Genomic DNA, 25,545 nt, shown 5'->3' on the forward strand with positions numbered 1-25,545 from the left:
TCGTATCAAAACTGGTCCACTCGAACGCGCCCAATGTATTCAATTGAGCCCATTTCAGCCAGACCTGTGTGTTCGACAGGTCATTACAAACATTTTCGCAGTCTTAATGTTAACAGGCAAAAAAATGGCAGGCACAAGCAAGAGTATTAAAGGGTCACAGGAGTAAAATGAAAGCATTCAAGTGCAACACTCAACCGCAGAAAATAGATGGCTGAAAAAGACAGATCCTCCGGTGGGCTGGGCTTGTGCGTTGCGACTGAAACTAATAACGTATTTTTCTTGGCACTAACTCCGTTATGGTTCGTTGGACAGAGCCTGTCGGGAAATGAATGCCGTTTAAGTAGGGTTTTTGGATAAATGCCGAAGATATGATATGTGGTATACACAGGCATAGGCGATCTTATACATTTTGTTCTATGAGGTAATCTTTATCAGCTAACGTGACTTTTTGTGGATTTTGAAGTGTTTATGTCATAGAAAAAGCACATAAAGGCTTCATAATTCATAAAGGTAATGTTAACTATCTGATATTATCCATTAGAACAAAACGTATAAGATCTCCTAAGCCTGTGTTAACTTCAGACCTGATTTTTGGCGTTTATCCCGAAACCCTATTTCTTTCCCCATTCATTTTCCCCATGATAATGGCTGAACAAACCAGACGTAACTCATTTCCGTTTTTTAGGACTACAAACTGGTGAGCTCTATACCGAGGGGACATTTACAGTAAACGAAAGTCAAGTATGACAGAGGATATCGAAACCAAAGCGTTCTAGATTTTTGAATGTTGATGAGATACATTGTCTGTATTATTTGAAATGCATAGTGCCACTTTTTTCCCCTTGCCATTCATTGTCACACAACCGCACCTGGTTCTTTATAGATGCAAAACATCTGTACAATCAGACTATTTAGATTCTCAGAATACTTGTATGTGTTTTGAAAAAGTTTTGGCAGTAAAAATGTGTATCTTGTAAGCCCTTATATTCTTTTTTAAATACCTATTCTGTGTTGTACTTCAGAGTCTATACTTTTCTTTTATGAAAAAGGAGCAATAATCTTGCATGAATGGGATGAGAAGTGAACTGTTTGGACCTGCCTATTAGAGACAACCAGGAAGTAAGAAGAGTGGTGAATTTGCCTGTGTGTAGAGCTCCTTGCATACCGGTTGTGGAAGTGGGTGAGACAACGCACCACAAACACTGTCTGGCAACATGTCTCGACCGAATGGCAAGTACCATGACGCTCTTCATAATAAACTAGCATTAGATAATAGATAATAATTATATGACTGCCTATGTAACTCATTGATGAGAGAGAGGATTGGGGATTTGAAATGAAAATATGAAAGACAGACAACTCTCTTTGCTTTCGTCTCGTTACTTTCTCTTTTGCCATAGTGAAATTCAGTTTATTGTATAACTGACAACTATTATCAAATGAAGGAATGCGTAATACAACTGTAACTAGATTAAATAATACATATCAGAGTCACATTCAGGAATATAAGGCTGACTTTAACCCAGTCATAAATGATTGTAAAGGAAACATCGTAGTTACTGGTAATGACAACTGAGTGAACTGATGAGTCACATACTGAGTGTACAAAATATTAGGAACACCTGCTCTTTCCATGATATGAACTGACCAGGTGAATCCATGTGTAACCTTCAATCAGTGTTGATGAAAGGGAGGAGACAGGTTAGAGGGAAATTAGGGAAATTGAAACATGGATTGTGCATGTATGCCATTCAGAGGGTGATTTGGCAAAACAAATGATTTAAGTGCCTTTTAACTTTTATGGTAGAAGGTGCCAGACCCACCGGTTTGAGGGTGTCAATAACTACAATGCTGCTGGGTTTTCACGCTCAACAGTTTCCTGTGTGTATAAAGAATGGTCCACCACCCAAAGGACATCCATCCAGTTTGACACAACTGTGGAAGCATTGGAGTCAACATGGGCCAGCATCCTTGTGGAACGTTTTCAACACCGTGTAGAGTCCATTCCCCCACGAATTGAGGCTGTCTAAGGGCAAAATGGGGTACAACTCAATATTAGGAAGGTGTTCATACATTTACTCCTTATTTGTTTGTGTGGAAACCTCACACATTAATTCAGTCTTGTAACTACTGTTGATAGGAGACTTCATAGATGTTGATGCTGTTGTGGCCAGACATAATCTGCTTTTATTGTGGATAGATTACAGATTGGATTATAAAAGTGTATTAAGTGCCGCTCCTCAATGTAACAACATTTAATTGTTTGCCCTGAATATATACTGCTTCAACAGTGTAAAAGAGATGCCTTCATGGCAAGGTCTCCCTAACATGTATGTCATTTTAGGTACTGTGCAGACTAAGAAAGATTGGGACCTGTCTGGTAGAAAACTGAAGTCCGTCCCTCCGATTCTCCTGGAGCATGCTAACGAGGTCAGAAGGTTGGACCTCCAGAGGAACAAACTGAGACAGCTCAATTGGATCTCCAACCTGGTAAACCTGAGAGAGCTCAACCTCTCCAGGAATGAGCTGGTGGACTTTCCCCTGGAGTTTAGATCTTTGAAACTTCTGGAGCGGCTCTACATGAACCAGAACAACATCAAGGTCATCCCTGAAGATGTCTTCCCTCATCTGGGGAAGCTACAGTTCCTCAAGCTCAGCACCAACCGTCTGGCCAAACTCCCGGTGGACCTGAGTCAATGCCACAGCCTCAGCTACCTCAACCTGTCCAATAACTGCCTGAAGGACATCCAGGCACTGGTGAGGCTACCTAAACTCAAGGAGCTGTTTGTAGAACGGAATAGCCTGACCGAACTTCCAGCCCAGCTGTTCCAGAAGGGGAACTCGGAGCTGACCCTGTTCAAGGCCACAGGGAACCCGCTGAGGACCCCCCCAGAGGAGGTGTGTGACGGAGGAGTGAGGGACATTCAGAGCTACTTCACCATGATGGAGGAGGAAGGCCCTGACACGCACACCACAGCCTGGACAGTCAAGACCATGTTCCTGGGCTCCTCCATGGCTGGAAAGTCCACGCTGTGTCGTAGCCTGAAGCAGGGGGGGCCTGTGAAGGTAGATGAGGAGGACAGAACGGAGGGGATAGAGATCAGTGAGATGGATATGGAGGGGATCCGGTTCCTATTCTGGGACTTCGCAGGGCAGGAAGAATACTACCTGACGCATCATGTCTTCATCACCCCCAGAGCCCTCGTTATCCTCGCTGTTGATTTGGCCAGGTAAACATGTCAGTTGATGGAGATCACTGTGCACACGTGTTAATTTGTGGGAAACTGACATTTGTCATTTATCAGTCTTTTGCAGTCTTCTAATATTTTCATCAACAGGTCGTTTCGAAGATCACTAATGTTTTATTGATAGTACAGTATATTGATGAATATACTGTAGTTTGTTGGTTTTACTGACTTGGGCATGACCTTGCCTTACATATCAAAATGCATCTTTGTAATGTCTCAGGTACAACATGGAAGACCCCCAGTCTTACAAAGAGAAGGTGTGTTTCTGGATCAATAACATCCAGCTTCGCGTCCCTGCCTCTGTGGTCTTACTGGTGGGAACTCATTGTGACCAGTGTCAAGACCAAGATGAGGTGATGGAGAAGAAGAGACACATCGAGGAGAATGTTCGAGTCATGCTCAAAGAAAGGAAGGAGGTTTTACAACTACAGCAGGAGAACCTGAAGGGAAATACAGACCCCTCTCTGTTTTCTGAACAGATGAGCGAACTTGACCGGCTTATGGAGTATCATTTACAGGTATTGTGTCCTAATGTCAGTGTTGTAAAGAGTGTTTGCTCTTTGAAATGGCCTAACATTTGATCTGCAAGTATATGAATAGGTTTCTAATGTGTTTGCAGGTCCTGGAACTTGTACCTATTGACTGCACTATGCATGAGGACATTGTCAAGCTCAAGGAGCACATTGTGAGGCATATCTTAACAAAGGATACATTCCCATGTGCTGAAAGGACCCTGCCCAAAAGCTACAAAGAAGTTGAGTCAGTCATTCATGTTCTAGTGGAACAAAACCAAATACCTCAACACGGTAAGTTATTTTAAAAAAACATTTAAATCCCTTGTTAATTGCTTTTGAATTGTAATTTTATAATTGACTTTCTCAAGTTACTGAATTGAAATGAAATCAACTTCAACCCTGTTAATTGCATTTTTTATAATTATATTATCAATACTGACATATGTCCATGTTAGGACAGTCAAATTGTGCTTGTCCTAATAGCGACACAATGAGGTAGGTACCGCATTATAACTAGGTCACATTACTCTAATCAGACGTCTCTTTTCCTCAACACCAGGAATAGTTTCTTTTGATGACCTTCTGAGTGACCTCATTCTGCACCTTGAGTTGGGCGAGGAGAACGTCCACTCCATCCTACGCTACCTCCATCGTATCGGCATCATCGTGTGGTACGAGGAGATCCCTGCTCTGAAGGATAGGGTGTTCGTTCAGCCATCTTTTCTCATCTCACTCTTCAAGGTGAGACCTGAGGGTGACGGAAGGAAAACCTCTAAATTAGTGATCAACGATACTTGGTCCAGGAGAGCTACAGGGGTACGGAGGCTTTTTGCCCAGTATTTGACAAATCCATACTCTCAATTAGTTGAATCAGGTACTTTTGTGCTGGGCTAGAGCAATACCTGGTATTTCCTGTCCCTGTCGCACTCCAGGATTAGGTTAAGTGTGCTTTGAGTACATTGGCATGCGAAAGTATTCACCCCCCTTGGCATTTTTCCTATTTTGTTGTCTTACAACCTGAAATTAAAAATGGATTTCTGGGAGGTTTGTGTTATGCTGGTGAATGAGGACCCAAAAGTGACTTTAACAGAAACAGAGTCTTTATTCCAGTCTTAAACAAAAACGATAATCCTGGATATTATCTTAGGTAAATACAAAACAGGAAAACTGAAATCCACTCGTCAGTAGAGAGGAACGACTGGAGACGCGACCACAGACTGCAGGTCGCTTCGGGAAGGCACAGGCCGTAGCTGACATAGACACCTGCTCACACGCAGCATCTGAAGAAGGCAAAAACACGACAGGGCGGAACAAGGACACAGAACAGCAAACATCAAACAAGGATCCGACAAGGACAGAAGCGGAAAACAGAGGGAGAAATAGGGACTCTAATCAGAGGGCAAAATAGGGGACAGGTGTGAAAGAGTAAATGAGGTAGTTAGGAGAATGAGGAACAGCTGGGAGCAGGAACGGAACGATAGAGAGAGAGAGCGAGAGAGGGAGAGAGGGAGGGGGAGAGAGAGGGATAGAAAGAGGGAAAGAACCTAATAAGACCAGCAGAGGGAAACGAATAGAAGGGAAGCACAGGGACAAGACATGATAATCAATGACAAAACATGACAGTTTGTATCATTTGATTTACACAACATGCCTACCACTTTGAAGATGCAAGATATTTTTATTGTGAAACAAACAACAAAATAAGCGTGCATAACTATTCACCCCCCAAAGTCAATACTTTGTAGAACCACCTTTTGCAGCAATTACAGCTGTAAGTCTCTTGGGTTATGTCTCTATAAGCTTGGCACATCTAGCCACTGGGATGTTTGCCCATTCTTCAAGGCAAAACCTTTCCTCCTCCTTCAAGTTGGATGGGTTCCGCTGGTGTACAGAAATCTTTAAGTCATACCACAAATTCTCAATTGGAATCAGGTCTGGGCTTTGACTAGGCCATTCCAAGACATTTAAATGTTTCCCCTTAAATCACTCGAGTGTTGCTTTAGCAGAATGCTTAGGGTCATTGTACTGCTGTAAGGTGAACCTCCGTCTGTCTCAAATCTCTGGACGACTGAAACAGGTTTCTCTCAAGAATTTCCCTGTATTTAGCGCCATCCATCATTCAAGACATAGCGTTTCGCTTGATGGCCAAAAAGCTCAATTGTAGTCTCATCTGACCAAAGTACCTTCTTCCATATGTTTGGAAGTCTCTCACGTGCCTTTTGGCGAACAACAAACATGCTTTTTTTTGGGGGGGGGCACTCTTTCGTAAAGCCCAGCTCTGTGGAGTGTACGGCTTAAAGTGGTCCTATGGACTAATAAATCCAATCTCCGCTGTGGAGCTTTGCAGCTCCTTCAGGGTTGTCTTTGGTCTCTTTGTTGCCTCTCTGATTAATACCCTCCTTGCCTGGTCCGTGAGTTTTAGTGGGCGGCCCTCTTTTGGCAGGTTTGTTGTGGTGCCATGTTCTTTTCATTTTTTAAATAACGGATTTGATGGTGCTCTGTGGGATGTCCAAAGTATCTGATATTATTTTATAACCCAACCTTGATCTGTGCTTCTGTTATGCAGGTGAATGAGGACCCAAAAGCGACTTGGCGAAAACAGAGTCTTTAATCCAGTTTAAGGAAATAGCAATACTCCTAGACAAATCGGAGCGGTAAATAAAGCATAAGAAACAATTTCACTCGTAACCACGAGAACTGACTGGAGACTCGATAATGAACTGCAGGTTGCCTCGGGAAGGCACTTGACCGTAGCAGACTCAGACACCTGCTCACCACGCAGCATCTGAGGGAAACACGACACGACAGGGCGATACAAAGACACAGCACGGTGAACAATATACAAGGATCCGACAGGGCAGAAACGGAAAACAAGGGGAGAAATAGGGACTCTAATCAGGGGAAAAGATAGGGAACAGGTGTGGGAAGACTAAATGATTGATTAGGGGAATAGGAACAGCTGGGAGCAGGAACGGAACGATAGAGAGAAGAGAGAGAGAGAGGGAGAGAGAAAAAGGGGAACGAACCTAAAAAGACCAGCAGGGGGAAAACGAACAGAAGGAAAAGCAAAATGACAAGACAATATAAGACAAAACATGACAGCTTCTCCTCAACTTTGTCCCTGACTTGTTTGGCGATCTCCTTGGTCTTTATTGTGCTGCTTGCTTGGTGGTGTTGCAGACTCTGGGGCCTTTCTTTTACTGAGATCATGTGACAGATTATCTGACACAGATATTGCACACAGGTGGACTTTATTTAACTAACTATGTGACTTCTGAAGGTAATTGGTTGCACCATATCCTATTTAGGGGCTTCATAGCAAAGGGGGTGAATACATATGCACGGACCACTTTTCCGTATTTCATTTTCTTTCATTTACTTAACCAATTTGGACTATTTTGTGTATGTCCATTACATGAAATCAAAATAAAAATCTATTTAAATGACAGGTTGTAATGCAACAAAATAGGGAAAAAGGGGGGTGAATACTTTTGCAAGACACTGTAGGTGGCACAATTAAGTCGCAAAGTGAACATGCTGTAATCTATTTGAATTACAGTGTATTTAAAGTCTTCTCCAGTACGGAGTCCATATCAGGACAACATCATATGTCCATGAAAGTTGAGCCAGAGTCACTCTGACTGCTGTCTTAATATGGACACCGTACTCCTATTACCAATGTCTCTCCTTTCTACTAACCCAGACCATCGTGAGGCACGACCTGGTCAAGCAGATGGAGGCCATCCCCAGAGACGAGCTGCGGAAAGAGGGCAACCTATTGGTCCACCGGGGCACGTGGGTGGATGACTTCAAGGAGAAGGGCACCCTGCACAACGCGGCCACACGGATCCTGGTACGCCGAGAACTGAGGCGGCTGCGACTGGACGATGAAGATCTGGTGGAGGAGGTGGTGGGGAGTAGGACTAAGGAGGGGACGCTACTTAGCCTCCTGCAGCACTTTGAGGTCTGTCTCCCGGCTAAGGTGGGTAGTCCCCTGAACCCGGCGGCACCGGAGTTCAAACCCGGGGAGAAGCAGTGGAAGTCATCCAACTTGGCCAGGGGTCATCTGGACGGAGCATGTCTCTTCCCCAGCTACCTGCAGGACAATCAAATGGTGGTGCAGATGTGGGGAGAAGACAAGCTGGACGATATAAATGTCTGTGTTTACTTTCTACCTGAGATCCCTCATGGCTTCTTCCACAGGTAGCATTGGAATCTAGTCTACCATTTCATTGCCCTGATGTTTCACCTTAATTGTCACAAATGTTCCTAAAGAAATATTTATGTGCAGTTTATATGGTTTTACAAGTAAACTATTGATAGATAAAATATGTGGTTATTTACGACATTTATTTGTATTTCAGGCTGATCATCAAGACGTGCTCCCTGTACCCGACTCACTGGATAGGGAAGGACCACTGTCTGCTCAGCTCTGGAGACAAACTGGTGCTGATGAGAGAGAACAATAAAGATGGAGACAATGAAGATGGAGATCAACACATACAGATTCGCTGCAAGAGACCTGAGACCAGCGGTACAGTATGCTATTCCTCTATTTCATCTGGAGAGGCAAATTAATGAGAATATGGGGTAAATTCAGTCAGTCAGCATAGTAAGAAAAGTGCTCATAAGGACCAGCTGATCACCTTTAGTTTAAATAAGGTCACATAGTTGGTGTTCAGAAAAGACGTTTTCAAACATTCAAAACATGAAACTGAAAAAAAAGTATTTGAAGGGCGACTGCGCTTCCTGATTTGGCCTTGTTTTTAATCCATGCCTATTAAGAAATGGCTGAAGGCAAATAAGAGTTTTCTTGGGGCGTGGTTTGATGTGAGTGTGCAGTTGAGAAGTTGACGACTTCTCCTTTCCCGACTGACTCGTCATCTCAAGATAGTCAGCTAATTCAGTTCTATGTGTAGGTTAAAGCCTGCGCTTACCTTGTGTTTACCCATAGCTGGGCTGGGCTCCCGAGTGGCACAGCGGTCTAAGGCACTGTATCTCAGTGCAAGAGGTGTTACTACAGTCCCTGGTTCGAATACAGGCTGTATCACATCTGGCTGTGATTGGGAGTCCCAAAGGGCGGCGCACAATTGGCCCAGCATCGTCCGGGTTTGGCCGGGGTAGGCTGTCATTGTAAATAATAATTTGTTCTTAACTGACTTGCCAAGTTAAAGAAAGGTTCAATTAAAAAAAAAAAAAAGCTGTGGCCAGCTACCTAGCATAGCTTGGTGATAGCTGCAGCTGGCTATCCTATCTAGCTGATATTTCTCTGTCAAATCAGTTATGGCAAGCGCCAGTGTCTGAAATGTGTTTCATAAGAGACCCGCTCTACAACGCCTTGCTACGAAAGAAGCTTGCAACTTAATGTCGACGTTTCATCACATCATGTGAATATATGTTACATTGGAAACGATAGCAACTACTGCGAGTTGAATGCCCGCGGTCTTCAGTCAGTTCAGCTGTCCTACAACACACTATTCTATAACTGCCTAGTTTTGTCTATTCTATTCTTATGTCCACTGTCAGGTTTTTCCCGGGATACAAATCCCAGAACTAATACCCCTACAGGTGTTGGTTACATGTGGACATTGCACAAACATCACCCTGCTTGAGTGTACATGCAGTACATCAACAACAAAAATCGATGGATGTGTTCCTGTTAAAGAAAGACAAAACATTTTCTGCTGTAAATATCATATTGATGTTCTTATAAAGACAAGTTTGCCTACACTTTACCTAACAAATCAAAGTCAGGTGTGTTTAGAGTACAACATCAGCTGTGTAAGCAGAACTAGAATGGCATTTCTATGTTCTATTTCCCAAAATGTAAGGTTTGGCTGTCTAACACAGTAACATGCACAACTCTCTGGGTGAGGTTCTGTCTTCAATTCTCCAGGGAATGATGAAGACCCTTCCATTCATGCAATGTATTACAGGTTATGGATATGTGCAGTCGGCAGGGTTGGGCAGTAAAGGATTAAAATATAAAGGATTAAAAATAATAATAATGGTCACTGTAATCCGTTACATTACCAGCAAAAATATTGTAATCCGATTACAGATACTTTTGAAAAACTAGGTGATTACTTCGAGGATTACTTTTAAATTCAGAAAGGATGTTTGCTATACAAAATCTTTGACACTTCTCTGTTTTTCTCAATGACGTTCAAATCAACATTGAAAAAAGGAGCAAGTTTAAGTTTGTTCCACCTGAGCGTGTCTGACCACAGGTCAGAGACCATCATGATGACACACCAAATGTGTTTGATGGATCGCGGGAAAAGAGCAGGAATAGGTTATTGTAGGCTACAGTCCAAGTTATTTCTTCCAATGGTGCGACTGCTGTCGGCATACAAAGATTATCCAACTTGAATAAATGCTTGGAGGTAAGGACGACAGCAGTGGTGTAGTCTATGGCGATATGGATGTCACTTATTATTATCTACAGAGCATGTCGATGTGAATCACACTCCTGCTCTCTCATTTAGCTATTTGCGCCTTTCGGATTGTGATTGTTGTGGATGGCTGTTCACAAATCTAAATGTATATTTGAACCCAATAATGGTTGAATTCAAGATGTTTAAGCTGCCTATCAATCATTGTTTTTGAAACAAGTGGACAGCCAGTGAAAAATGCGCTCTTGCAACAGCTGCATAGTGGGGATCCCAGCCTATCGAATAAAAGTGGAGCTTTTATTGCTCAATCTAATTCATGCTGATAAAATAAATGAATCCATTGGGCTAATGGACACATGCTGAAACTAGCACACTTTTGATAGACTTAAAGGGGCAATCTGTAGTTGCTACATCTGTTTTTGGGACTTAATTTCACCTCATGAGCTTAGTTCAACTGTCAGCCTCCACTGTCACACTCCACACTCCGTGAGGTTGGGCACTGCTGTTGAGCAATTATGCCTGGCTTGCAGTCGGCGTTCCAATTCATCCTAAAGGTGTTCGATGGGGTTCAGGTCAGGGGTCTGTGCAGGCCAGTCAAGTTCTTCCACACCAATCTCGGCAAACCATTTCTGTATGGACCTGAACCCCATCGGGGGTATTGTCATGCTGAAACAGGAAAGGGCCTTCCCCAAACTGTTGCCACGAAGTTGGAAGCACAGAATCATCTAAAATACCATTGTATGCTGTAGCGTTAAGATTTCCCTTCACTGGAACTAAGAGGCCTAGTCCGAACCATGAAAAACAGCCCCAGACTATTATTCCTCCTCCACCAAACTTTACTGAAGTTCGCTAGAGAGCATTTTGATGATCCAGAAGAAGATTGGGAGAATGTCATATGGTCAAATGAAACCAAAATATAACATTTTGGTAAACACTCAACTCGTCGTGTTTGGAGGACAAAGAATGCTGAGTCGCATCCAAAGAACACCATACCTACTGTGAAACATGGGGGTGGAAACATCATACTTTGGGGCTGTTTTTCTGCAAAGGGACCAGGACGACTGATCCATGTAAAGGAAAGAATGAATGGGGCCATGTATCGTGAGATTTTGAGTGAAAACCTCCTTCCGTCAGCAAGGGCATTGAAGATGAAACGTGGCTGTGTCTTTCAGCATGACAATGATCCCAAACACACCACCCGGGCAACGAAGGAGTGGCTTCATAAGAAGCATTTCAAGGTCCTGGAGTGGCCTAGCCAGTCTCCAGATCTCAACCCCATAGAAAATCTTTGGAGGGAGTTGAAAGTCTGTGTTGCCCAGCAACAGCCCCAAAACATCACTGCTCTAGAGGAGATCTGCATGGAGGAATGGGCCAAAATACCAGCAACAGTGTGTGAAAACCTTGTGAAGACTTACAGAAAACATTTGACCTCTGTCATTGCCAACAATGGGTATATAACAAAGTATTGAGATAAACTTGTGTTATTGACCAAATACTTATTTTCCACCATAATTTGCAAATAAATTAATAAAAAATCCTACAATGTGATTTTCTGGATTTTTTTCTTCTCATTTTGTCTGTCATAGTTAAAGTGTACCTATGATGAAAATTACAGGCCTCTCTCATCTTTTTAAGTGGGAGAACTTGCACAATTGGTGGCTGACTAAATACTTTTTTGCCCCACAGTACATGTCCTGGAAAAGTTGACAGATCTTGTAACTATTAACTTTGATAGAAAACTTAGCTAAATAGATAGAATCTTGAAACCGTGGAGAGAGAAACACCTATCCATTTAGAGGTAGATTACCCTGGTTAATTATTTAGTGATTTCTCAGTTTACGTATTTATTCATGGCTCTACCAACTCCATGAGAATCCTTTTTCAAATCATGCAAGAAAAAATATTTCTCTTTTTTTGGAATGGCAAACTAGATAAAGTTAAACAAGATTATTTATATAACAAGCATGAGTTTGGAGGATTAAAACTATTCAATATTAAGGCAATTAAACCTCTCTCCATTGTACTGAAATTGTACCTAAATCCAAACTGGTCTTCCAACAAGCTACTAAGAGATTTGGGCTCTGCCTTTTTGTAGATTAAAACCCTCACATTTTGGATTGACAATGGGTCCTCCTTTTTAAATTAAGTTATTGGCTATAATTTAAATGTCATCCTCCAGAAAAGACCGATCTAATATTAAAGGCAATTAAAATGGCTAATCTTCAATGTACTGATAGAGAAAAAAAACAAGTGTTTCTTAGGTAAAATGTACAAGAAGAGTATAATATTTATGAAGTTCGGTAAAATTGTCATACAAGCAACTAAGAACAGTGTATGGAGTTGTATGCACAATACAAAATTATAACCAACTCATAAAAGTCTAAAGTTCTACCATATAATTGGAATCGACAATTCCTTTAAGAAGAAAATAATCAATTAGTCTGTCTGCCACCCATTAAAAATCAAATAATGGCTTAAAATTATTAGTATGAATTGAAAAATTTATCAGTCTCACTTAGTCAAAAGGTTTGACAGATTGATGTATAAAATTCAAGTCCGTTGGGAACAGGTCTTTGAGGTCCCAACACCTTGGCATTGGGCTTATAAACGGATATATAAAACAACAATTGACACATCAATCCATTAGTTTCAATTGAAATTATTACGGTATATAAAATACTTGCTATAAACTGAATCAATACAGCATATTTTTCTGGTACTGTCCATCGCTGGCTCGCTTTTGGAGTAAGGTCCAGGAATGGTTGTTATGTCATAATATCAGAGTTCAGATGGACCTGCAAACTGTGTTGCCAGGAGATCTGAAAAAACACGACCAATCAATGGGAAATATCATTATACTCTTGGGTAAAGTATTTATTTTTAGGGCAACATTGGAAGAAGTGTTACAGATAGGGAGGTTCAGGACCCTCATAAGACATCACAGTAAAATGGAGGGATGTATTGCAAAAAGAAAAATGGCATTACACTAGGAAAGATGGGTTAATCTGTGGACATCAGCGGGTTGGAGTTAAAATCAGAATAGCATTATCCTGGGAAAGATGGGTTAATCTGTGGACATCGGCGGGTTGGAGTTAAAATCAGAATAGCATTATCCTGGGAAAGATGGGTTAATCTGTGGATATCGGCGGGTTGGAGTTAAAATCAGAATAGCATTATCCTGGGAAAGATGGGTTAATCTGTGGACATCGGCGGGTTGGAGTTAAAATCAGAATAGCATTATCCTGGGAAAGATGGGTTAATCTGTGGACATCGACGGGTTGTAGTTAAAATCAGAATAGAATTATCCTGGGAAAGATGGGTTAATCTGTGGACATCGGCGGGTTGGAGTTAAAATCAGAATAGCATTATCCTGGGAAAGATGGGTTAATCTGTGGACATCGGCGGGTTGGAGTTAAAATCAGAATAGCATTATCCTGGGAAAGATGGGTTAATCTATGGACATCGGCGGGTTGGAGTTAAAATCAGAATAGCATTATCCTGGGAAAGATGGGTTAATCTGTGGACATCGGCGGGTTGGAGTTAAACTCGGAATGAATGGTGGATTGGTCGCTGTGGGTGAAAATCCAACACTTGCAGAAAGAGAATATTAGGAACACCTTCCTAATATTGAGTTGCACCCCCTTTTTCCCTCAGAACAGCCTCAATTCGTCAGGGCATGGACTCTACAAGGTGTCGAAAGTGTTCCACAGGGATGCTGGCCCATGTTGACTCCAATGCTTCCCACAGTTGTGTCAAGTTGGATGGATGTCCTTTGGGTGGTGGACAATTCCTGATACACACGGGAAACTGTTGAGTGTGAAAAACCCAGCAGCATTGTAGTTCTTGACACACTCAAACCAGTGTGCCTGGCACCCATTACCATACCCCGTTCAAAGACACTTAAATATTTTCATGCCCATTCACCCTATGAACGGCACACACACACACAATACATCTCAATTGTCTCAAGGTAAAAAATAAAAAAAATGTATTACCTGTTTCCTCCCCTTCATCTACACTGATTGAAGTGGATTTAACAAGTGACGTCAATAAGGGATCATAGCTTTCACCTTGTCAGTCTATGTCATGGAAAGAGCAGGTGTTCCTAATGATGTGTACACTCAATGTACAGTATGTATAATTTAAATACATGCACCGTATTTGTGAGCGGAAATCGCTGTAAGTAGCAGTAGAAGTATTGTTGTTCATTCGTTTACTCCAATCAGAGGAGGAATGGTAGGGTTAGAGAAAATAAATGATGTAGAAAACATTTCATAAAATAAGGGGGATTCGAAATGATGCAAACAGTTACATTGATAGAACCCCTGGAATACCACAGTTGATCTACGAGTTGATTATGAGCTAACGTTACCTAGCAGGAATCAAACCTGTCTTCATGTGCACCACATATCTGCCTCACATTTACACATTAGGGAGAGGTTATGTATTTAGCTAGTTACATCAATGTATCATAGCCTAGTATCATTGCGATAGGCAATCAAATAATGACATGTAGCTAGCTAGCTATAAACAAAATGTAGCAATTTACCAACAACATTCCAGTCTCAGGTTTGACGGTAAACAGCCCAAGTAGAAGCTAGTTGGATGTAAATCCATAATCTGCACTTCTCAAAATTGTTGAACAACTTTATGGAAAGCCATTTGTACTAGAATAGCTATTTTCCAAGTTTGTTTTGCGTGACCTGTGCCCCGGGTGCACGGGGTTCGCTCTATTTTTACCATTCCATTGGTCCTCCTAAGTAGAGGTCTTCACCCGCCTGGGGCACCGAGCCATGGAAATCGAACTCGCGCAGTCTTCTCACAGAAAACACTGCACCTCAATCTGTTAATAGGCAAAATAGGACATGAATTGTTCACATGATTGCAATACAAACGAAACCCTCAAGTACAGTAAGTCATGTCACATTCTCTAACCAAATTCCATTTGGGATGAGACTTCATTAACCAAAATTATACTATTTACACTTTGTAGTTAATTTGGAAACTAACAAATGTTTCTGACTCATGTCGCTGCCGTAGACCGTTTTCAAAAAGAGAAGTTGGTTTTCAAGGGCAGAGATGACATTTGAGCTCAAACTATGTAGTTACGCTATGAACACAAAACATTTAGTCCTAATGAGGAAACACATTTACAAGTATGTCACTAATGTGTTGTAAACAATTTCATCTCATTGACATCAGCTCTTTTTGTCCCGAGAAGAGTTCCGTCGTTCTTGGGATCTCTTCCTGTCGGTGATGAAAAAGCTAGTGGAGCTGTCTAGACAGTGGCCTGGCCTATCCCAACATGTCCACACCCCCCTGTAAGGAGAAAGGTTGCACAGCCTACTTCGTCTGGAGAGACTGGCAAAACCTCCAAATCTCAGACATATATGACCTGTAAGCCAAAAATGTATCTAATGTAATTGTTATTTGTCAATGCACAACTGTGTAGTTATTATATTCTTGCACTTATTTCAAATGATAGTTATGTTGTTTCTCTACCAATATACTATTCAAATACTTTTAAAACTGAAGTGTGTGTGTTGAACAGTGTGCGGGAGGAAAAACAACTCTGCCGAAACGGACACACGCGACGGACTGAGTTGCTTTTCCCAAAAGGTACCATATGTTTTTAATCTTAAAGTTAGAAGGATTACCTACCGTTTACAATTAATACTTCCCATTGAAATTCTTTTTTTTTTTAGATCCTGTTGTCAACAAATCTAAAGGACAATGACCAGAACCAAGAAAGCAGAACTGCATCAGAGGGAGATGTTTTCTCTTTCAGTGATGTCTCCAAGTTAACTATATTACTATCAAAAATCTTTTCCTTATTTGCAATATCAAAATCTTCACTCCTTGCAGTTTGGGTTTAGGCTTGAGGTGTCAATTTATAAATAAAAGTGCACAGAGGGAGCAACCATATTCATGTTTCTCTCTCAATATTATGAAAATATTACTTTTCATATCCTACCACAGGGCAGCGCTCTTGATCCATTCTGCTAAAAAAAAAATACTGAAATACACCTACACAGAACTGTTCATTGCAGTCCAGATACACTTTTTGATGCCTTACCCTGACACCAAATAAATAATTTCAAGTCCCTGACATGACAGAATACTTTTTTATTTGTAATGTATTTAATTAATTATTTTATGCAATACTTAATTCCAGATGTAGAATGTAATGGGTTACTTGATATCCAATTCATAAATTCATCGTGCTGAACAATCCATGAGGATAATACAATTCAACCGTTTGTCTTCCAGCAATTTCAGAACTGAATTGAAATAGAGTTGACCCAAATCCCTGGCTATGATGTTTTTATACTGAAGGAATTCTCTGTATGTTCTATCGTGGGGGATTGGTGCACCTAACTGAATTACAGTGCCTTCAGAAGGTATTCACGCCCCTTGACTTTTTCCACATTTTGTTGTATTACAACCTGAATTTAAAATGGATTACATTTAGATGTTGTGTCACTGGTTAACACACAATATCCCATAATGTCAAAGTGGAATTATGTTTTAGACATTTTTACAAATTAATTAAAAATTAAAAGCCGAAATGTCTTAAGTCAATAAGTATTCAACCCCTTTGTTATGGCAAGCCTAAATTAGTTCAGGAGTAAAAATGTGCTTCACATGTTACATAATAAGTTGCATGGACTCCGTGTTCAATAATAGTGTTTAACACGATTGTCTACCTCATCTCTGTACCCCACACATACAATTATCTGTAAGGTCCCTCAGTCGAGCAATGATTTTCAAACACTGATTCAACCACAAAGACCAGGGATGTTTTAGAATGCCTCACAAATAAGGGCCTTTATTCAAAAACATGCATCCTGTTTGCAATAGGTAAAGCTAAGTACAGGCAAAATCCCAGAGGAAATCCTGATTCAGTCTGCTTTCTAAAATCCCCGGTGAGATAAATTCACCTTTTAGCAGTGGAGGAAAAAGTACCTGATTGTCATACTTGAGTAAAAGTAAAGCTACCTTAATAGAAGATTACTCAACAAAAAGTGAAAGTCACCCAGTAGAATACTACATGAGTAAAAGTCTAAAAGTATTTGGTTTTAAATAATATACTTAAGTATTAAAAGTAAATGTGAAAGTATAAATCATTTCACATTCTTTATATTAAGCAAACCAGACCAGACTATTTTCTTGTTTTTTAAAATTTATTTACGAATCGCCAGGGGCACACTCCAACATAATTTACAAACAAAGCATTTGTGTTTCGTGAATCTGCCAGATAAGAGGCAGTAGGCATAACCAGGGATGTTCTTTTGAAGTGTGTGAATTTGACCATTTTCCTGTCCTGCTTAAGCGTTGGAAATGTAACGAGTACTTTTGGGCGACAGAGAAAATGTATGGAGTAAAAAGTACATTTTTTTATTTTGGAATGTAGTGAAGTAAAAGTAAAAGTAGTAAAAAATATAAATAGTAAAGTACAGATAACAGTACAAAAACTACTGAAATAGTACTTTAAAATATGTTTACTTCAGTACTTTACACCACTGCCTTTTAGCAGGACAATAACCTAAAAGACAAGGCCAAATATACACTGGTGTTGCTTACTAAGATGACATTGAATGTTCCTGAGTGGCCTAGTTACAGCTTTCACTTAAAACAACTTGAAAATCTATGAAAAGACTTGAAAATGGCTATCTGGCAATGATCAACAATCAACTTGACAGAGCTTGAAGAATGTTTAAAAGTGCAAATATTGTACAATCCAAGTGTGCAAAGCTCTAAGAGACATACCCAGAAAGACTCACTGCTGTAATTGTTGCTAAAGGTGATTCTAACATGTATTTACTAAGGACTGTGAATACTTATGTAAATGAGATATTTCTGTATTTCATGTTCAATACATTTGCAAACATTTCTAAAAACATGTTTCACTTTGTCATTATGGAGTTGTGTGTAAATGGGTGAGAAAAAAAACAAACAATTTTATCCATTTTGAATTCAGGCTGTAACACAACAAAATGTGGAATAAGTCAAGGGGTATGAATACTTTCTTGAAAGCACTGTCTATGTCACATATCTCATTCCTCTTTCCTAATTTACCCCTTGACCTGCTAAATGCCCATTTCCATCAACCAGTTTCCTCTGACCCACTTGTTTCCAACTGCAACAGAGAGACAAAGAGAGTGTGAGAGAGAGGGTAGACGAATGAAGGTGAATACATCTGGGAGGTTGCTCTTGCACTTTTTTGTAAAAGCTGTTTGAAAAGACCATTTGAAATTTCAAGCTGTTTTGGTGAAATGGGGTTTTAGCCTGCTTGGTGACATAACCAGGTGGTATATTTTTAATAGACCATTAAGAAAGAGAGTTCCAAACTTCTTTGCCAATAACAGCTAGTTTTCCCCTTCCCACTCAGACCACTCCCAGACAGTCCTAGTTAAATTATTGCTTGAGAAATTGCTCTTTGCTTAGAAGCTATTTTTCTTTCTTTTGACCATTAATGTGTTAATCTGTTACAATTAATGTGTTACCCAGATATTTCTTTACCAATAATGTACTTAATTGTTACCCAGAAATGATTGATATTGAGATAAAAACGGCTGCATTGGACCTTTTAATGGGCTTTGTGAGTGTGTGTGTGCACGTGTGTGTGAGAGAGAGGTGCATAGGCAGAGGGGTCATGCCCATAGGGGGTACAGGGGTAAGTGCACCCTCAGATTTGTTCTGTAGAAAAAAAGACGTTTTTTTTCTCTGTAATGCTTCTAGCCACTTAGCAATTTTATGAAGTTGGCTAAATATGTTCCCAATCTCCCAACCTCATAACTAGCTACCAAGAAACCATTTTAGGCGATCAATCAATTTACAAGTAGCTAGCTTGTCTTACGACCTTAGCTGACATGCCTGCTGGCAAGGTTGGTAGACTTCAGAAAAGCAAGAAATAACTAAATGTAGCAGAGCATATTTATTTTCTTAAAAAATAAGAACCACCAGGATGCAGAAAGCTCAAGAGTTATGCTTAAATATGCATAGAATTAAGAATAATGGTTATGGCTCTAGATTGCAGGAACAATGAAAAATGCTAAATTCTCCAATTTACGGGGGGGCCTAACCCCTCTCCGGACCACTTATCAGCCATCCAGACATACTTTGTGTCCCCTTAGATTTTTGGGGTGCTCGACGCCCCTATGTGTAAGGGTGAACGAGTACAGGAGTGATTGTGAAAAGGCAAGGAACTACCACTTAAGTGAGACATATCTTTTTCATGACTAGGGCTTAATACTTAGGTGTTTTAGCCAGACAAATGACCATCATTAACCAACACTGACCACAATCCCAAGTGATTCATGCAGGTGTTGAACACAAACATATTTTTCTTTGGTCCACAGTATCACTCTAAGGTCAGATACTGCATACAATACTTGTTTTAATCTACTATAACATTTACATTTGTATTTCCTTTGGGGGGAGGGGAAGGTCATGGTCGGTGGCTGCAGAACAAGCCAAATGCAGAGCCAGTGGATGGTAGGGAGCGTGGGGGGAAGGTTACTCATACAGCATAGACACTCGATTGAACATTTCTCGAAATGCTACATCACAGTCCAATAATGTGTTGAAATGTGTATGTTTGCTCTACCTGGGTTTTGGTTATGCCTCACTCTGTGTATGTGTGTCTGTTTGCCGTGTTAGTGGGCACGCACACTCTGGGTTTTAGGGTGAAGACTTGCCATTGTCTTCTGACTCTAAACTCTGCCATGGATCTGTTCTCGTTGGCTTCTCATTCTCTTTTATACAGATTTCTGTGTGCCCTACATAGTCTCACAGTATGAAATTAGGTCTGTCTCCACTGTGTAGGAGTGCAAGGACAGTGACATGCAGATTGCTACGGTAAAACTCCTGGAGTGACAGTGTCAATCCTGTGCAATGTCTTATCGCATAAACTGTTTCAGATAGAAGTGAGCATTGCACTGGCGCATGCAAGTTTTCATACGCAGAAATGGACCCAGTTCAGTGAACTTCGGTACAACATAGTATGGAATTAACCTTCCAGGGGAGTCGCACTCTCACTACTTCAGTCGAAGGAACTAAAATCTCCAATGAAATCCGGGTCAGCGGGGTGGTGGCATCGGGATCCTTATCTCTCCCAAGTGGTCATTCTCTCTTTCTCCCCTTACCCATCTGTCTATCGCCTCCTTTGAATTTCATGCTGTCACAGTTACCAGCCCTTTCAAGCTTAACATCCTTATCATTTATCGCCCTCCAGGTCCCCTCGGAGAGTTCATCAATGAGCTTGATGCCTTGATAAGCTCCTTTCCTGAGGACGGCTCACCTCTCACAGTTCTGGGCGACTTTAACCTCCCCACGTCTACCTTTGACTCATTCCTCTCTGCCTCCTTCTTTCCACTCCTCTCCTCTTTTGACCTCACCCTCTCACCTTCCCCCCCTACTCACAAGGCAGGCAATACGCTCGACCTCATCTTTACTAGATGCTGTTTTTCCACTAACCTCATTGCAACTCCCCTCCAAGTCTCCGACCACTACCTTGTATCCTTTTCCCTCTCGCTCTCATCCAACACTTCCCACACTGCCCCTACTCGGATGGTATCGCGCCGTCCCAACCTTCGCTCTCTCTCTCCCCCGCTACTCTCTCCTCTTCCATCCTATCATCTCTTCCCTCTGCTCAAACCTTCTCCAACCTATCTCCTGATTCTGCCTCCTCAACCCTCCTCTCCTCCCTTTCTGCATCCTTTGACTCTCTATGTCCCCTATCTTCCAGGCCGGCTTGGTCCTCCCCTCCCGCTCCGTGGCTCGACGACTCGTTGCGAGCTCACAGAACAGGGCTCCGGGCAGCCGAGCGGAAATGGAGGAAAACTCGCCTCCCTGCGGACCTGGCATCCTTTCACTCCCTCCTCTCTACATTTTCCTCCTCTGTCTCTGCTGCTAAAGCCACTTTCTACCACTCTAAATTCCAAGCATCTGCCTCTAGCCCTAGGAAGCTCTTTGCCACCTTCTCCTCCCTCCTGAATCCTCCTCCCCCCCCTCCTCCCTCTCTGCAGATGACTTCGTCAACCATTTTGAAAAGAAGGTCGACGACATCCGATCCTCGTTTGCTAAGTCAAACGACACCGCTGGTTCTGCTCACACTGCCCTACCCTGTGCTCTGACCTCTTTCTCCCCTCTCTCTCCAGATGAAATCTCGCGTCTTGTGACGGCCGGCCGCCCAACAACCTGCCCACTCGACCCTATCCCCTCCTCTCTTCTCCAGACCATTTCCGGAGACCTTCTCCCTTACCTCACCTCGCTCATCAACTTATCCCGGACCGCTGGCTACGTCCCTTCCGTCTTCAAGAGAGCGAGAGTTGCACCCCTTCTGAAAAAACCTACACTCGATCCCTCCGATGTCAACAACTACAGACCAGTATCCCTTCTTTCTTTTCTCTCCAAAACTCTTGAACGTGCCGTCCTTGGTCAGCTCTCCCGCTATCTCTCTCAGAATGACCTTCTTGATCCAAATCAGTCAGGACTAGTCATTCAACTGAGACTGCTCTTCTCTGTATCACGGAGGCGCTCCGCACCGCTAAAGCTAACTCTCTCTCCTCTGCTCTCATCCTTCTAGACCTATCGGCTGCCTTCGATACTGTGAACCATCAGATCCTCCTCTCCACCCTCTCCGAGTGTGGCATCTCCGGCGCGGCCCACGCTTGGATTGCGTCCTACCTGACAGGTCGCTCCTACCAGGTGGCGTGGCGAGAATCTGTCTCCTCACCACGCGCTCTCACCACTGGTGTCCCCCAGGGCTCTGTTCTAGGCCCTCTCCTATTCTCGCTATACACCAAGTCACTTGGCTCTGTCATAACCTCACATGGTCTCTCCTATCATTGCTATGCAGACGACACACAATTAATCTTCTCCTTTCCCCCTTCTGATGACCAGGTGGCGAATCGCATCTCTGCATGTCTGGCAGACATATCAGTGTGGATGACGGATCACCACCTCAAGCTGAACTTCGGCAAGACGGAGCTGCTCTTCCTCCCGGGGAAGGACTGCCCGTTCCATGATCTCGCCATCACGGTTGACAACTCCATTGTGTCCTCCTCCCAGAGCGCTAAGAACCTTGGCGTGATCCTGGACAACACCCTGTCGTTCTCAACTAACATCAAGGCGGTGGCCCGTTCCTGTAGGTTCATGCTCTACAACATCCGCAGAGTACGACCCTGCCTCACACAGGAAGCGGCGCAGGTCCTAATCCAGGCACTTGTCATCTCCCGTCTGGATTACTGCAACTCGCTGTTGGCTGGGCTCCCTGCCTGTGCCATTAAACCCCTACAACTCATCCAGAACGCCGCAGCCCGTCTAGTGTTCAACCTTCCCAAGTTCTCTCACGTCACCCCGCTCCTCCGCTCTCTCCACTGGCTTCCAGTTGAAGCTCGCATCCGCTACAAGACCATGGTGCTTGCCTACGGAGCTGTGAGGGGAACGGCACCTCAGTACCTCCAGGCTCTGATCAGGCCCTACACCCAAATAAGGGCACTGCGTTCATCCACCTCTGGCCTGCTCGCCTCCCTACCACTGAGGAAGTACAGTTCCCGCTCAGCCCAGTCAAAACTGTTCGCTGCTCTGGCTCCCCAATGGTGGAACAAACTCCCTCACGACGCCAGGACAGCGGAGTCAATCACCACCTTCCGGAGACACCTGAAACCCCACCTCTTTAAGGAATACCTAGGATAGGATAAAGTAATCCTTCTCACCCCCCTTAAAATATTTAGATGCACTATTGTAAAGTGGCTGTTCCACTGGATGTCATAAGGTGAATGCACCAATTTGTAAGTCGCTCTGGATAAGAGCGTCTGCTAAATGACTTAAATGTAAAAATGTAAATGGGCCTCTCTGGAAGCCCCGCCTTTCACAGGTAATAAGTGATAGGCTCAGATCAATTCCTTCAAATATTCCACTCTTCAACAACTGTAAACAGGAATGATTCACACTGCTAAAAACAAGTTGGACACTAGACTGTCTTACGTTTACTAAACTGTCCATTGGTGGTAGAGCGTGCTCACCCCCTGGACATTGTGTGCTGAAGTTTGCCTGATTCTCATAAGTTTCCTAATCACAAGCGATTTGTTGTTCTTCGGATTAAGTAAGATTAAGTAAGTAAGATGGCTAACGCGACTGGAAGATAGATACTCACGTTTGTTGTCTTGTCCAGTTGAAGTGGGAAGTTTACATACCCCTGAGCCAACTACATTTAAACTCAGTTTTTCACAATTCCTGACATTTAATTGTAATTAAAATTCCCTGTGCTGGGTCAGTCAGGATCACCACTTTATTTTGAGAATGTGAAATGTCAGAATAATAGTAGAGAAAATGATTTAATTTCAGCTTTTATTTCTTTCATCACTTTCCCAGTGGATAAGAAGTTTACATACACTCAATTAGTATTTGGTAGCATTGCCTTTAAATTGTTTAACTTGGGTCAAACGTTTCGGGTAGCCTACCACAAGCTTCCCAAAATAAGTTGGGTGAATTTTGGCCCATTCCTACTGACAGCGCTGTTGTAACTGAGTCAGGTTTGTAGGCGTCCTTGCTCGCACAAGCTCTTTAAGTTCTGACCACAAATGTTCAATATGATTGAGGTCAGGGCTTTGTGATGGCCACTCCAATACCTTGACTTTGTTGACTTTTATTTTATGAAGTGCACCAGTCCCTCCTGCATTCTTCGGCTTGCAAGCATCCCCCTTCTCCGCCAAAGAAAACGATGGTCATTATGGCCAAACAGTTCTATTTTTGTTTCATCAGACCAGAGGACAGTTCTCCAAAAAGTACGATATTTTTCCCCCATGTGGAGTGGCAAACCGTAGTCTGACTTTTTTTACGGCAGTTTTGGAGCAGTGGCCTCTTCTTTGCTGTGCGGCCTTTCAGGTTATGTCAAAATATGACTCGTTTTACTGTGGATATAGATACTTTTGTACCTGTTTCCTCCAGCATCTTCACAACGTCCTTTGCTGTTGTTCTGGGATTGATTTGCACTTTTTGCACCAAAGTACGTTCATCTCTAGGAGACAGTACATGTGTCATTCCTGAGCGTTATGATGGCTGCGTGGTCTTATGGTGTTATACTTGCGTACTATTGTTTGTACAGATGAACATGGTACCTTCAGGTGTTTGGAAATTGCTCCCAAGGATGAACCAGACTTGTGAAGGTCTATATTTTTTTCTGAGGTCTTGGCTGATTTCTTTTGATGTTCCCATGATGTCAAGAAAAGAGGCACTGAGTTTGAAGGTAGGCCTTGAAATACATCCACAGGTACACCTCCAATTGACTCAAATGATGTCGATTAGCTTGCCATGGCTCTAGAAGCGTCTGATATCATTTTCTGGAATTTTCCAAGCTGTTTAAAGGCACAGTCAACTTAGTGTATGTAAACTTCTGACCCACTGGAATTGTGATACAGTAAATTATAAGTGAAATAATCTGTATGTAAACAATTGTTGGAAAAATTACTTGTGTCATGCACAAAGTAGATGTAGATGTCCTAACCGACTTAGTAAAACTATAGTTTGTTAACAAGAAATTTGTGGAGTGTTTGAAAAAATTAGTTTTAATGACTCCAACATATGTAAACTTCCGACTTCAACTCTATGTCTCAGCTCGGTCCATCCATGCTCAGGCTGCCCTCGCTCGAATCAGTTTGTGTGCGGGACTAGGGGACGGCTGGTACTGTTTCCCTAATAGAGAATAGAACAACAATGCTGGGTGGGGATCCTAAAGCTTACTACAAGCTCTACTGAGACGCAAGAGTCGGAGCATAGCACAATGTTGCAATGTCGTTTTTCGTCACTTAGAGGGTGGCTCCTTATAATACACTCTGGCATTCAACATTCAACATACAAAAGATGCCGTATCATACCTTCCACAGCCATGTGGGCAAACAGTAAACAAAGAACCCACTCAAAAAGCTATTTTGTTTAGAAGTAAAAACTAGTGATTACAACCTATTGTGAAATTTACATTTACATTTACATTTAAGTCATTTAGCAGACACTCTTATCCAGAGCGACTTACAATGGTAGAACCTGCCAACTAGCTAGGCATGTGCTTTTATCTCCATGACTAAAACATGATGATGTTCTATTTTTAGCTGATATGGGAATGAATACACAAGCAGCAATCCAACTGGGAAAATGTTTGAGGTTACACCGGCAACTGTAAAAATATTAGGTAGGGCATATTGTTTATTATTAATCTGATTATGTCACATGGATATGTGGGAAGCTAAAAAGGCTAGCTAGCGTGCTATGTTTTTAGCCAGGCTAAAACCAGATAGCCAGGCTGCCAGCTAGATACTGCCACAGACGTTAAAACCAGTATATATTGATAGAGCTGATGTCATCCACGTATTGATATGAAAAACT

At 42.2% G+C, this 25,545-nt stretch overlaps 1 protein-coding gene across 3 annotated transcripts; it reads left to right on the plus strand.

Moving 5' to 3' along the window:
* Window positions 1-478: 478 nt before the first annotated feature.
* Window positions 479-16,267, plus strand: si:ch211-210p4.6 (malignant fibrous histiocytoma-amplified sequence 1 homolog). 3 transcript variants are annotated; one of them, XM_046346491.1, is made up of 11 exons: window positions 479-697; window positions 1,050-1,230; window positions 2,345-3,230; window positions 3,469-3,766; window positions 3,868-4,054; window positions 4,323-4,504; window positions 7,467-7,966; window positions 8,128-8,297; window positions 15,380-15,555; window positions 15,710-15,777; window positions 15,864-16,267. In XM_046346491.1, exons 2-9 carry the CDS (start codon window positions 1,215-1,217, stop codon window positions 15,481-15,483), a joined length of 2,343 nt encoding a protein of 780 aa, XP_046202447.1. In that variant the 5' UTR covers window positions 479-697; window positions 1,050-1,214; the 3' UTR covers window positions 15,484-15,555; window positions 15,710-15,777; window positions 15,864-16,267. The 3 variants fall into 3 exon arrangements, with proteins under 3 accessions (XP_046202447.1, XP_046202448.1, XP_046202449.1); XM_046346492.1 differs by lacking the exons at window positions 479-697; window positions 1,050-1,230 and adding an exon at window positions 1,902-2,042; XM_046346493.1 differs by lacking the exons at window positions 479-697; window positions 1,050-1,230 and adding an exon at window positions 1,981-2,063.
* Window positions 16,268-25,545: the final 9,278 nt, after the last annotated feature.

Source organism: Oncorhynchus gorbuscha, linkage group LG04 (assembly GCF_021184085.1).
Source record: "Oncorhynchus gorbuscha isolate QuinsamMale2020 ecotype Even-year linkage group LG04, OgorEven_v1.0, whole genome shotgun sequence".
Lineage (NCBI taxonomy): Eukaryota > Metazoa > Chordata > Actinopteri > Salmoniformes > Salmonidae > Oncorhynchus > Oncorhynchus gorbuscha.

Excerpts from the sequence above, each read along its gene's own strand:
- si:ch211-210p4.6 (XM_046346491.1), top strand. Across the intron at positions 3,231-3,468 it reads CTCGCTGTTGATTTGGCCAG|GTACAACATGGAAGACCCCC; the intron begins GTAAACATGTCA and ends GTAATGTCTCAG. Across the intron at positions 7,967-8,127 it reads CCTCATGGCTTCTTCCACAG|GCTGATCATCAAGACGTGCT; the intron begins GTAGCATTGGAA and ends TTTGTATTTCAG.